We start from the raw sequence: 13,878 nt of genomic DNA on the forward strand, positions 1-13,878 counted from the left end.
CATTTGAAATTTCTGTTATATGTTATGAAATCTGAAAAATGTGACTGGGCAAATGATAAAAAATCTATTTTGTATACATATATATATATATATTCTCAGCATGGCTATGATCTATTGCCGCCAATGGAGATTATTCGTTGGCCCTGTCGACTTGTATCTGTGAGAGACCGGTTTCGACACTGTATCTGCGGTGATTAGAATAGTGGTGTTTGGACACCGTACCATCGGTGTTTAATAATAGTGGTGTTTGAACACCGTACCACCGGTGTGTAATAGTAGTGGTGTTTGGCACTTTGTGCGACCCATGCCACTGGGTTTCATGGCCGTAGCCTACATATGCTGGGATTTCCGTATCAGAGTTTTTGTGAAAATGATTATAAGTTTTGAAGAAAAAAAACATGCTTATCTGTGATTTAATTTTCAGTCATTATTTTGTGTTTTGATTAATTATCTGATACGCTTTGACCCTACTCTGGGGTATTATGTTGCTTACTGGGCTAGTGTAGCTCATTATCCTATTTTATTTATTTTTCAGATCCAGAAGCTTGATCGCACGGGATTGGGGAGTGCGATTGATTTTGGAAGTTTTTGCTAAAATTAGAATTTTGGTTAGTTTAACTAAAATATTTAAATTATGTTGATATATGCAAATTTTGGAAACTCTGTAAGATTGTTCCGTATATATATGTGTATATAATATAATCCTTAAGCAAAATTTAGGCACCTGTGATAGCATTGGTCTAATCAGCTGCCTTGCACGCCCGTGCGGCGGGGTGACTGCCGCGCTCCAGGCTCGGGGCGTGACAGACGTCATGCAGGATGGACAACGTATCATCAAAGTGGAATGTTAAATGGTATGTTTTTGTTGTGGTTATCCCTTGGTGCACTTGGGTCAAAAGAAATAATAGGATCTTCAGTAAGAAATTTGAACAGGCGGAGAATGTGGTCTCTGATGTGAAATTTCTTATCAGTAGTTGGGAGGAAAAGTGTAATGAAAAGAGACATAGGAGGATCAACACTGTCTTGCAAAATTATTGTAAATGCTATCTTAAGGCAGATCGGTAGTGTTTAGGTCTTTGTATTGCATCCATCGATGTTGTTGGGTGTTAAGTTCAAGCTGGATGTATGTTGTGAAGCTTCTCTCAGAGATGTAATTCATTTCCCTGATGAGTTTGATTAGATTTCAGTCCAATTTTTTTTCTCAAAATAGCAATTTGAACATGAATGTCTCAAATGATATATAATTTTAATGAATTTTCGTAATTAAGCTATGATCATTATAACTTATGATTGCACTGTTAGATTTTTATTAAATAATGATTAAAAGTTTTCATACTTAAAATATATATATTATACATATATGTTAATAAGGGAGTTTGGCTTGGTGGTTGGTGTGTTGTTTGGGTGGGGATGAGATAACAGGTTCGATTTCCATTCCCTCCTTTTTAATTCTATTACGTAGAGCTTGGTTTTCTTGTGCTCGTTGGGATGTTCCCTCCTTGTCCAAGCCGAGCTCGGTTCTCTTGTGCTCGTTGGGCCTGTGCTTGTCCGAGCCGAGATTCTCTGCAGTCGAGCTGGACATGTGCTTGTCCGAGCCGAGGTTCTCTGCAGCCGAGCTGTGCCTGTGCTTGTCCGAGCGAAGGTTCTTTGCGCATGTGCTTGTGCTCGCTGGGCCCTGCCCCTGCTCGTCCGAGGTTCTGTGTGCCTGTGCTCGTCCGACCCACCTCAACTGAAGCGCGAAGAGCCGAGGCCGAGGTCGGACCACAAGTGTGATGAGCCCAGAGGAGCCGAGGTCGGACAACGGGTACGATGAGCCAAGAGGTGTGTGGGCCGTGCCTCGCACCCATAGCACGAGAAGCCACGTCGCTTCCTCGTTAGCACCTCTTCGCAACCAACCTCGCATCCGCTGGCCATACTCCCAGTGTTTTTTCAAACTTTCTTACCGGTTTCGACCGTTGGATCGTTTTTGGGTCGCGTCTGTCCCGAAGAAGTCTATAAATAGACCTCTTCGGATTAGACAGGATATAAATAAAAAAAAATTGAAAACAGAGAACTTCTATTCTCCCTATTTGCTGTTTTTCTTTCAATCAACGGGCTTGCTGCATACTGATTCTGGGTTCGAAAGCTTCTTTGATCCGTGCAAATCATTGAGGCAGAAGGAACAGTGCGAGAGGCTGTTGTATCTCAGGAGTAGAACGCCATCCAAGCCTAGTGCACTGTAAGGCGGCGAAATCTACTTCAAGAAAAGTGACCAACATACCACGCCTCAGCATCTCGGGTTCCATTTTTCCACTTTCTCTATTTATTTTCTGTAAGCCTATTTCTGCCTATTATTTGTTGAAGTAGAATATTATAGATTTAAAATTTTCTGGGACAGTATATTCCCATCATTCTTGAAGTAGATTTTCTCCTACATATAATAGGCTAGTACTTAGAGTTACCCCAATGGCCAATGCAAGTGACCCGGTTCCTCCTGAAAAATTTAATGGAAATAACTTTAAGCGTTGGAGACAGAAGATGGAAATCTTCTTAACCACACTTGGGTTATTTTCCATAATCTTTGACTCTCCTCCAAATGAGGAAGAGAATGAACCAGCTAGAACTTGTAATTTGGAGAAATTTAAAAAGAAAGACTACCTGTGTAGGGGAAGGATTCTGTCCTATCTTACTGATCCCCTTTTTGATGTCTACTGCACTTTTAAAACCTCCAAGGAGATTTGGGATGATCTTAATAAGAAATATGGTATCCAAGATGCCGGAATGGACAAGTATGCTGTTAGTCAATTCCTGTCTTATAAGATGGTTGACACCAAGCCCGTAGTTGACCAAGACCATGAGTTAACAGTGATTTATCATGAATTAGGCTTAAGGGGAATGGGTATAACTGAGAGCCTTCAAGTTGCTTGTACCATTGACAAGCTACCACCTTCTTGGAAAGACTTTGGGTTATCCCTGAAACATAAAACCGAGGATATGACAATGAAAACTCTATTGTCTGCCATTAGGATCCAAGAACAACATCTTGAGAAAGATAATGAGCAACTCATGAATCCTGAGCTTCTAACCAAGGTGAACTTCGTAGAAGGCCAGAATAAGACCCATAAGTTCAAGAACTCCAAATTTGAAAAGGGTGGACCTAGAAATAAAAGAAAACCTATGAAGCCAAAACATCATATCAATAAGAATGATCGGAAGCCGATTTGCTACAATTGTGGGAAACTCGGTCATATGGCTCGAGTATGCCGGATGAAGAAGAAGAAGTATCAGAACTATGAACATGCGCCTTCTCAACCTGCAAATCCACAAACCAACATGGTGCTATCCAGTATTGGTCCTACTAGTACTGATGATCGGTATGTAACTTTAAGTCCAGAATTAAATTTGGCAATTTGCTCTACCGATTGGTTAGTGGATACAGGTGCGAATGTTCATATGTGTACTGATCATACCCTTTTTACTACTTATCAGGTCCAGAGTGGCCTAACATAACTATGGGGAACTCCACCTCGGCACGAGTGCTTGGAACTGGAAAAGTACTTCTAAGGCTTACGTCTGCAAATGTGCTTACACTATTTAATGTGTACCATGTGCCCGATGGAAAGAGGAATCTGATCAGTGGATCTCTTCTAAATAGGAGTGGTTATTCTTTGTTATTTCAATCTAAGAAAGTGATTATAACAAAGAATGGAACATTTGTAGGCAAAGGCTATGAGTGTGATGGCTTGTATGTAATAAATAATGTATCTTTGGATTTTCCTTCTGATAACAATAATAAAATTGTGCTTTCAATATGTTCTTCATCTCTTTGGCATGCTAGATTAGGACATGTGAATAATAATACTATTAAAAGAATGATTAGCTCTGGTTTATTACCTAATGTTTCATTAAATGAAAAGGAAAGGTGCCAAATTTGTGTTCAATCTAAACAACCTAGAAAACCATTTAAAATAGTAAATAGAAATTCAACTTTATTAGAATTAATACATTCAGATGTATGTGATCTAAATGGAACTTTGACTAAAGGGGGTAGAAGGTATTTCATTACCTTCATAGATGATTATTCTAAGTATTGTCAAGTTTATTTAATGAAATCTAAAGATGAAGCATTTGAGATGTTCAAGACTTACAAATCTTTAGTAGAAAATCAACTTGACAAGAGAATAAAGATTCTCAGGTCAGATAGAGGAGGAGAATACACCTCTAATGACTTGAATGAATTCTGTAGAGTTAATGGAATTCTACATGAAGTTACACCTCCCTATTCACCTCAGTCTAATGGAGTGGCTGAAAGGAAAAATAGGACTCTGCAAGATATGGTAAGATCTTTGCTTGCCAACTCAGGTTTACCTGAGGTTTGGTGGGGGGAAGCAATGCTTACTGCATGTTTCCTGCTTAATAGGGTTCTATTTAAAGGTTCTAATAAATCTCCTTATGAACTTTGGAAAGGAAGAAAACCTAACCTAAACTTTGTAAAAGTTTGGGGTTGTTTGGCTAAGGTTAATATTCCTTTAATCAAGAAAAAAAAATTAGGACCTAATACTTTTGATGCTGTGTTTCTTGGTTATTCTCTTAATAGTGTTACTTATAGGTTCTTAGTCATTAATTCTGATATTAATGGCATAGATAAGAATACTATAATTGAATCTAAAGATGCTTCTTTCTTTGAAGACATTTTTCCATTTAAGGATAAAATAGAAAAGCATGTAATAGATAGATCTAATGATGCATCTTGTAGTTCGCCATCTAATTCTCTAATTATTCCTAATAATGAAAATGAAAATGAACTTAATGATATTAATGAACTTGGTAAAGGAAAAAGAATTAGGAAAAAGAAAGATTTTGGATCTGATTTCTATATCTTTATGGTTGAAGATGATCCTAAAACTTATAAAGATGCTATGAACTCATTAGATTCTATGTTTTGGAAGGAAGCTATTAATAGTGAAATGAATTCACTTATGACTAATAAAACATGGTTTTTAACTGACTTACCACCTGGTAGTAAGGCTATAGGTTGTAAATGGATATTTAAGAAGAAATTAAGACCTGATGGTTCTATTGAAAAATATAAAGCAAGATTAGTTGCTAAGGGCTTTTCTCAGAAAGAGGGTATTGACTACTTTGATACATATTCTCCTGTAACTAGGATAACCACAATTCGTACTTTAATTGCACTGGCTTCAATCCATAATTTGATAATTCATCAAATGGATGTCAAGACTGCCTTCCTTCATGGTGATTTAGAGGAAGAGATCTATATGGATCAGCCAGAGGGATATGTGGCTCAAGGACAGGAAAGAAAAGTTTGTAGGTTAGTCAAATCCCTCTATGGTTTAAAACAAGCTCCTAAGCAATGGCATAGGAAATTTGATAAAATAATTGTTTCTTATGGCTTTAAAGCAAATGAATCAGATAAGTGCTTATATTCAAAGTTAGAAAATGATTCATGTATTATCTTGTGTTTATATGTTGATGATATTTTAATTTTTGGTACTGATATGAATATGGTGACTGATATCAAAACTTTCTTGTCTAATAATTTTGATATGAAAGATTTAGGTCAGGCAGAGGTAATTCTTGGTAACAGGATTACCAGAATACCTGATGGTATAATTTTTGATCAATCACAATATATTGAGAAAATATTGAAGAAGTTTGATAAGTACAACTGTAAACCAGTGAGTACACCTTATGAGCATGGTTTGAACTTGAAGTGCAATAAAGGTGATCCAGTGGCCCAAGAGAAATATGCTCAAATTATTGGGACACTGATGTATGTTGCAAATACAAGTAGACCTGACATTTCTTATGCTATAGGAAAGCTTAGTAGGTTTAATAGTTGCCCTAGTCTTAGTCACTGGGAAGCACTGGATAGAGTACTTAGATACTTGAGAGGTACAATGTATTATGGTTTACATTACTCAAGATTTCCTACTATACTTGAAGGATACAGTGATGCTAGTTGGATCACTGATTAAGTGAATCGAAAAGGAACTAGTGGATACATATTCATGTTGGGTGGTGCAGCTGTTGCTTGGAGATCATCCAAACAAACTGTGATCACAAGATCCACTATGGAGGCTGAGATTGTAGCCTTAGATTCTGCAAGTCAAGAAGCAGAATGGTTTAAGAATCTTATGTCTGAAATACCTATAATGGAAAAGCCTATACCTGCTATCTCTTTGTTATGTGATAATGAAGCTGCAATTAATACTTGTAGAAATACTGAGTATAACAAGAGAAACAGAAGACACATTAGTGTGAGACATAAGACTATTAGATACCTAATTAAAAATGGTATCATAACTTTGGAATTTGTTGGATCTAAAGATAACCTAGCAGATCCTTTAACTAAAGGACTGGCTAGAAGCAAAGTCATAGAAACATCAAAGGGGATGGGATTGAAACCCATAAGGAATCATTGACAATGGCAACCCAACCTATTCTGACTGGAGATCCCAAGACGAAAGGTTCAACGGGAAAAACAAGTTGTTTAATGATTAGTTAGCACTATAATAAAATGACTTTATGTCATTTGATCTCTCCCTGTGATGTGAGTGCTAAATACAGCAGAGGTATACGGAAGAGTTTAAAACTCTGAATGAGTCCGAGTCTATGGCAAGGTGCCGTGCTGCGAGCACCCTTGGAGGACTCACCTATGTGAGTGTGACTGTGTGGCCGCAGTCTATGGGGATAAGGGTTTAACCCCTAGAGCACTCATGAAACTGAGATATTGGTGCATAAGGCCAGAAAAAGCACCACCTATAATGAACCCAGTATTTGCATTTGTCATGGGTGAAGTATATAGAAATCTGAACCAAAGGATTTGGTTCAAAGCTTTTTAGCTACCACTATACCTTTCAGATGAAAATATACTTTCACTAGGTAAAGGTTCAAAGCCGCAAGCTACCTTTATTGAAGTCGTGACATAAACAAGCCCGGTTTGACTATTTTTATTTTATAAAGTTTTGAAAACATTTTAATCAGGTGGGGGAATGTTAGATTTTTATTAAATAATGATTAAAAGTTTTCATACTTAAAATATATATATTATACATATATGTTAATAAGGGAGTTTGGCTTGGTGGTTGGTGTGTTGTTTGGGTGCTGCAGCCGAGCTGGACATGTGCTTGTCCGAGCCGAGGTTCTCTGCAGCCGAGCTGTGCCTGTGCTTGTCCGAGCGAAGGTTCTTTGCGCATGTGCTTGTGCTCGCTGGGCCCTGCCCCTGCTCGTCCGAGGTTCTGTGTGCCTGTGCTCGTCCGACCCACCTCAACTGAAGCGCGAAGAGCCGAGGCCGAGGTCGGACCACAGGTGTGATGAGCCCAGAGGAGCCGAGGTCGGACAACGGGTACGATGAGCCAAGAGGTGTGTGGGCCGTGCCTCGCACCCATAGCACGAGGAGCCACGTCGCTTCCTCGTTAGCACCTCTTCGCAACCAACCTCGCATCCGCTGGCCATACTCCCAGTGTTTTTTCAAACTTTCTTACCGGTTTCGACCGTTGGATCGTTTTTGGGTCGCGTCTGTCCCGAAGAAGTCTATAAATAGACCTCTTCGGATTAGACAGGATATAAATAAAAAAAAATTGAAAACAGAGAACTTCTATTCTCCCTATTTGCTGTTTTTCTTTCAATCAACGGGCTTGCTGCATACTGATTCTGGGTTCGAAAGCTTCTTTGATCCGTGCAAATCATTGATGCAGAAGGAACAGTGCGAGAGGCTGTTGTATCTCAGGAGTAGAACGCCATCCAAGCCTAGTGCACTGTAAGGCGGCGAAATCTACTTCAAGAAAAGTGACCAACATACCACGCCTCAGCATCTCGGGTTCCATTTTTCCACTTTCTCTATTTATTTTCTGTAAGCCTATTTCTGCCTATTATTTGTTGAAGTAGAATATTATAGATTTAAAATTTTCTGGGACAGTATATTCCCAACATGCACATCCCCTGTTGCATGCGCATTTGCATGTAACTTATGCTAGTATATGAACATGCATACATACATGAACTTGCATGCATGTAAATATGCATGCAAGCATCCAAGCATATATGCATGTAATACTGACTTTCCTAAGGTGATGACGACAATTGGTTGTTGGAGTAGGAATTTTCAGATTGTCTGCATTTTGGATATAAAATAGAGACAATGTGATGCAGAACAATGGATGCCACCATACATAATTGTAAAAAGCAATGATAGCATAGAACAGAAGTAGGCTAACAGAATACCAATTACCAACTGTTTAAGCAAACTGCACAATTTGACTGACAAAATGTAGTAGACTATAACATTTCAGTCCCTAAAGATGAGAAACAAATTGAAAGCTTATCTGATTCAGAACTTGGAGACAAATAAATTAACAAGAATAGGCCAATAAATAAATGAAATAAAAGCAACGAGGCCAAATAGAAGTTCAGCTTTAACATATCCATACAAGACTACCATGCTTATCTTCTTTCGTACTGTATGCTATCCAATCAGGCAACTTGATAACAAGCAGAAGTAACAACATAATTTGCAGCCACATGCGAAATGCTTACGTCAATGACTTTCCATGGAATACAATTGGAGGAGCAATAGCAGCTAGGGTACAAAAACCAGTGTGTATCTGCACAATGGCATTGTGATAACACAAAAAAGAAGTCAATCAATAGTCAAAAAGAAATATAGATCCCAGATGATTGATCAAGGAAATCACCAGGTAGCAAAGGAAAAACCAACCAAACTTCACTGCGCTGTCAGTTCTGCATAACGGGAACAAGAATTAAAAACAAAAGATCCAATAAATGCTTGCTGACTTATGCAGAAGCACATGCATGGTAAATCAAAAAATAAGGTATACAAAAGTCAGAACTGATCCCAACTAAGTTTGCAGAATTTTAGTTTCAAATTATGTGAAGTTTGATTTTCACAGGGTTATAACAAAAGTGACCAAAACTGAACAACGGCATAATCTCTCTTATTGCAGCTGATATGCGACAATTCCAGTCTTCCTCTTCTGTTGTAGCATAAATTTCTAGGAAGACACGGGATATGACACTCCGAAACTCTGCCTTCTTAAAATGGGAACCAAATTCAGGTAGAACTAGGTAAAAGATAACAAGAGATAAAGAAAAAATATACAGATATTAGGGCTTTTTGAATTTCTTATCATAGAAGGTTTTTGTTGATGGTTACCCTGGATAATCTAAACTGGTACGTCAGTGCTGCCATGTAACAACAATAAAAATGCTAATCTGCGTAGATTCATGAGTCATAAAATAAACAACGAAACTTGAGAGCTAACAGTATAAAGTGCTAGAAAAATGGCTATCATTCAAGAAACCAGTGAATTTGAATTAATACCATAAAATAACTTAGGTATGGTTTTGCAAATTGCTGACAAAAACTAGGTGTTTTATGTTTCCAAAACTATTTGTTTCTAAAGAAGATAGACCAAATTTTGAATATGTTGCAGCTTTATAGGTATATAACTAAAATTTCCCCATTTCAGTTCAAAAAAGCCAGTGAGCCAAAAGAGTTTGAAGATAATGTTTCGCTTAGGCAAATTCCAGTGCATGTTCAAACATCCTGTGGTCTACATATGCTTGTCAAAATTTAAATTTAAAAAGGATTATGTTTTTGTCAATTATCACATAAATTTGATATGTCCAGCATAACAATGTTTGTACACAAGTAACCAATAACTCCTTGAGTAAATGATAACCCAGGCAATAACTTCATAAATTTTGTAACAAAAACATGAAATTGCTTATTCGAGTAACAAAAAGGAAGGTTGAGAAAGTTGGGCTGTTCACTGCTGAGTATAGACAACCTACCTCATCGCATTATACAAAGGCCTGTACCAAAGCACATATGATAGGGGACAACCAAGCATAGCATAGATGGTTGCGAGGAAAAAAATCTTAACACCTGTGGATTTAAAAATTAACAAACCACTATAGCTCTATTTGTCTAATAAAAAAAAACATTGTATAAGAATCAAGCCTAACCAAACAGGTAGCAGGCATTATGCTACACAGCTAATAAGAACTTTACCTCCCCCTTTAATCGAACAAACAATCACAGCAATAACATTCCATAAAAGACAAAAAACTATTCCTGCAAGGAAAAATGCCAACAAGACATTACTAAATAATTTGTTTATCCAATAACAACTCTTCTTACTACAGTATATAGATTGCATAACCAAATAGCATACAACAATATTCCACCATAGTCCACCTGCTTATATATCGCCATACTCCGGCCTTAAAATTCATATTATTATATATTGGTTTTGTACAAGCAATATAAGAGTTAGGACTGTAAAATTATTCTCCAAAATTAATTTTGGATTAAACAATACTCTGATAAAATAACAACAAGATATGATATCTCACAGTACTATCTGATAAATGAAAAAAACTTTAAAGGATTTGACAATATCATAAAGTCCTCCATGCAAGATACCGATATGTCATTTGCTGCAATGGCATGAAAGAACAAAGAGATATCCCTTCTAGATCAACAACTACCATACTTACTTTGAAAAAAGTGCATTAGAGTCATTAGAGGAAAAGGAGACCAACACTCCTCAATGTGGCTAGCTTAGCTTGATCGCATGGCAGTATAAGAAAAAAAAAATCAAACTCTTGTTACCCGAAAAGTTGTCATTTTTTAAATGGTAAGTCATCTTCGCTACTTTCAGCACTATTTCAGGAGTAGCATCTAATGAAATTGTACTCCAAACTAATGCAGCACAAAAAGAGCTAATACACTAGGAATATGAGCTTACTTTATGCTAATGCTATCCATATTGCTGGGCTATTTCAGCTAATATGCATGATAATATCTATGCATTCTTGCTTATCTTGCACTTCAAGAAGAGTGACTCCGAACCTCAGCATAACCATACATCCAACTCTCTGGCTATACCAAGGATTGCTGAACCATACCGAACGGCTACTGGCACGGTTCAACCAGTTGGTTTGGAATATAAAGTCACCCCTCCACTCTACTTTGCTCTGCTTCATTTGCCCCTCCACTGTTTCGAAACTCTAAGCACGAAGCCCTTCATCTCTGGCTAGTTCGATGACAACGTTGTACGACAACGACTATGACAAGATCCTCAGCCAGATAAATCTCTCTTTTCCTCTCTCTCTCTCTCTATTGCTAGATCTAAGCCTCTCTCTCCCTCTCTCTCCTGCCGGATCCAAGCCTCTCTCTCCCTCTCTCTCCTGCAGGATCCGAGCCTCTCTCTCCTCCTTCCTCGCCCTCCCTCTCCCTCCATCCCTTTCTCTCTTGCCAAATTCGAGCTCCATCTCTCTCTCTCTCTCCGCACCCCTCTTTACCTCCTTCTCCCTCTCCCCTCTGGTTCTATTTGTTTTGATATGCCTCGGAACGGTGCAGACCTGTACCATATTGAACCGGTCACTAGCCGGTATGACCTCTCGTACTAATTCAACGAATCTTGGGCAATAATTTCCAAACAAAATAACAATCTAAACTCTAGCATCTTACATCACAAATAATGCCATGCAAGAATCCTAGAGTTATGCAGAAAATTTTTATTGTTAAATCTCCATTGCATCAAGTTTCTTCTTCAAACTACAAGCCCCTATATACCCCTTGTTGTGGAGCTCATTTCGTACATGACCATCTTAAAAATGAAAAATATATACTATATTTCCCAAATCACACAATTAGCCAAACCCTCCTTTAGTGTATTAATTTAGATCCCCTCAATGCTATCCATTTTATTTAAAGATACATATCAACTTGAAGAATATGTAGCAAAAAAAACTTGTAAACATAATAAATTTCACTATGTCAATGATTTCAGTAGAATCAACCTTCTTAATTGTACAACATACTCCTTGAGTCACCCTTAATTATCCTAAAATTTAAGTATTCTAGGTGATATTCATGACTACACATCTTACTATAAAACTAAGCCAAGAGAGAGAAAAAATTCTTTTCCTGTTAGTAAAAGGAAGAAAAACTAAGAAAATCTATAGGATCCATAATTTGATTTCCAGGTGCTTGTCATATAATTACTTAAATATTCACACCTCTAACTCTTTTCAAATCCTAAAAATTTATTGCAACTAAATTTCCCTTTTGGCTGATTGCTGACCTCCACGCTCTCTCTAGCCAGTTTCTAATTCAACTACAAGCCCCAGTATTTTCCAAATTCCCACCCACCAAGTTAAACCCTCCTTTATCATATATTTGTAAATCCCATCATTGCTATTCATTTTAACTAAAGTTAGGTATCAACTCAATGAACATATAGCACAAAGACTTGTACTCATAATAATTTTCATTATTCCATCTCTTATTAATTTCAATTTTGTGATATTTGAGTTATTCTAAATGATAAGCATGTTTTTTTACCTTTTTGATCTAATATTTCTATTATGCATGTGGGTGTCGCTGGATTGAAGTTAGATAACTTTAATTTTTCTCTTTGCAAGTTGGATTTCGATCTATTTTAATAAAGTCATTATGTACGAGAAGTTAGTTGTTGGGAATTTGCCATTTTGACAGCATGATAACCTGGTGAGAAGTTGAGCAGGTTCTAGCAGCCAGAATCCTGAGCACTTGCAAAGCTTATCTAATAGGGTCTTTGTAGGTGGTGATGATTGGTGTCATGAATATCTACTCACCAAAGCCACCAATGACAATGAAGATACCTTGAAAAAAAAAACAACTTTGATTCGATATTTTATTGGTTTTCATGCCACAAAAGTTCTAATTTTCCAGGAACATCAAGTTGTAGTTAGATTGATCATTTTGCTTGAAATATGTGTAGGTCCTATATGGACTCCTCAGATTACTATTACTCTTAAGTTATCATATAAAAATATGCCTACATACATAAATAAAATCAGAATACTACCTTCTTCTATTTTCAAATATTTTAAGAAAGTTAATGTATGACAAGTTAAGGAATGATTTTTTATCTCTAGATTGTATCCTTAACATCTGGTCTGGACTTGACCTAACAATATCTACTAACCCAACCTGATCATTTGAGATTTCTCAGACCATACTTGTCCTAACCTCATCATAAGCTAAATTTAGTCTGTCAAGTTTGCTTAGGTTTATCAACCTTGTTGCATAAGAAGTTGGCCTGAACAAAAAATGGGCTTGATCAGGTTCATGTTGAACTCAACCCGAGTTGTAGCCTTACTAATAATCTCAAACTTTGGAATTTGTATATTAGATATCAGTCTAGGTCTACTCCAATAAAGACATGAAATATAGCAGATTTGATTGGGCATATTATTTTTCTATAGAATCAAGAGATTTGATAACAAATTAGTAACTGTTAACTCATTGAGTTCATCTTTCCATTACAAACAGCATGCAAAATATCTAGGCCACAGGCCAAAAGTTACATTATGAGCCTGGGTTATCAAAAGATGCAATGGAAAATATAGTATATCCTTGCCCAGACCTGACCATTGTGCATCCCTTTACAGAAGGTAACCTGTGTTTATCAAGAAAGGAATGGGTTATGTTTGTTTTGTGCTCCTCCAAACTCAACTGTAGCCATTTCATTAGTTAGATGTTCTATATGGACTGACAATTGTTTTTCATAAGTTGAATCATGTCCTAATGAGACTCTTATACATCAACATTGGCTAAAGCTAGCTCACACTTCTATCTAATTGCATCAATCTCAGGTTTCCGATAAACTTCATTATTTTAAGTAAGATGAAGCTTGGCACTTGGAACCAATCTTTCGATATAGCATAATTATGAAACATGCACTTAATGGGCTCATGAAGCCCCAATACCATCTGACTTAGCCATGTAGATGATGTATATTGAACTTTATGTCCATGACTGAGTGTAACTTAGTTTAGATTTTTATGATATACACAGTCGGG

At 37.1% G+C, this 13,878-nt stretch overlaps 1 protein-coding gene across 2 annotated transcripts in view; it reads right to left on the bottom strand.

The window, feature by feature from the left end:
- The window catches only part of LOC103721651 (secretory carrier-associated membrane protein 4-like), a 69,052-nt gene that overhangs the window by 14,834 nt on the left and 40,340 nt on the right, over positions 1-13,878 (bottom strand). For both annotated transcript variants that reach the window (XM_039114702.1, XM_039114703.1), the window contains exons 6-9: positions 10,037-10,099; positions 9,817-9,910; positions 8,697-8,742; positions 8,539-8,606 (exon numbers count right to left, since the gene is read on the bottom strand). In XM_039114702.1, coding sequence (XP_038970630.1) covers positions 8,539-8,606; positions 8,697-8,742; positions 9,817-9,910; positions 10,037-10,099 — 271 coding nt within the window. The remainder of the gene's footprint in view (positions 1-8,538; positions 8,607-8,696; positions 8,743-9,816; positions 9,911-10,036; positions 10,100-13,878) is intronic.

Source organism: Phoenix dactylifera, chromosome 17 (assembly GCF_009389715.1).
Source record: "Phoenix dactylifera cultivar Barhee BC4 chromosome 17, palm_55x_up_171113_PBpolish2nd_filt_p, whole genome shotgun sequence".
Classification (NCBI taxonomy): domain Eukaryota; kingdom Viridiplantae; phylum Streptophyta; class Magnoliopsida; order Arecales; family Arecaceae; genus Phoenix; species Phoenix dactylifera.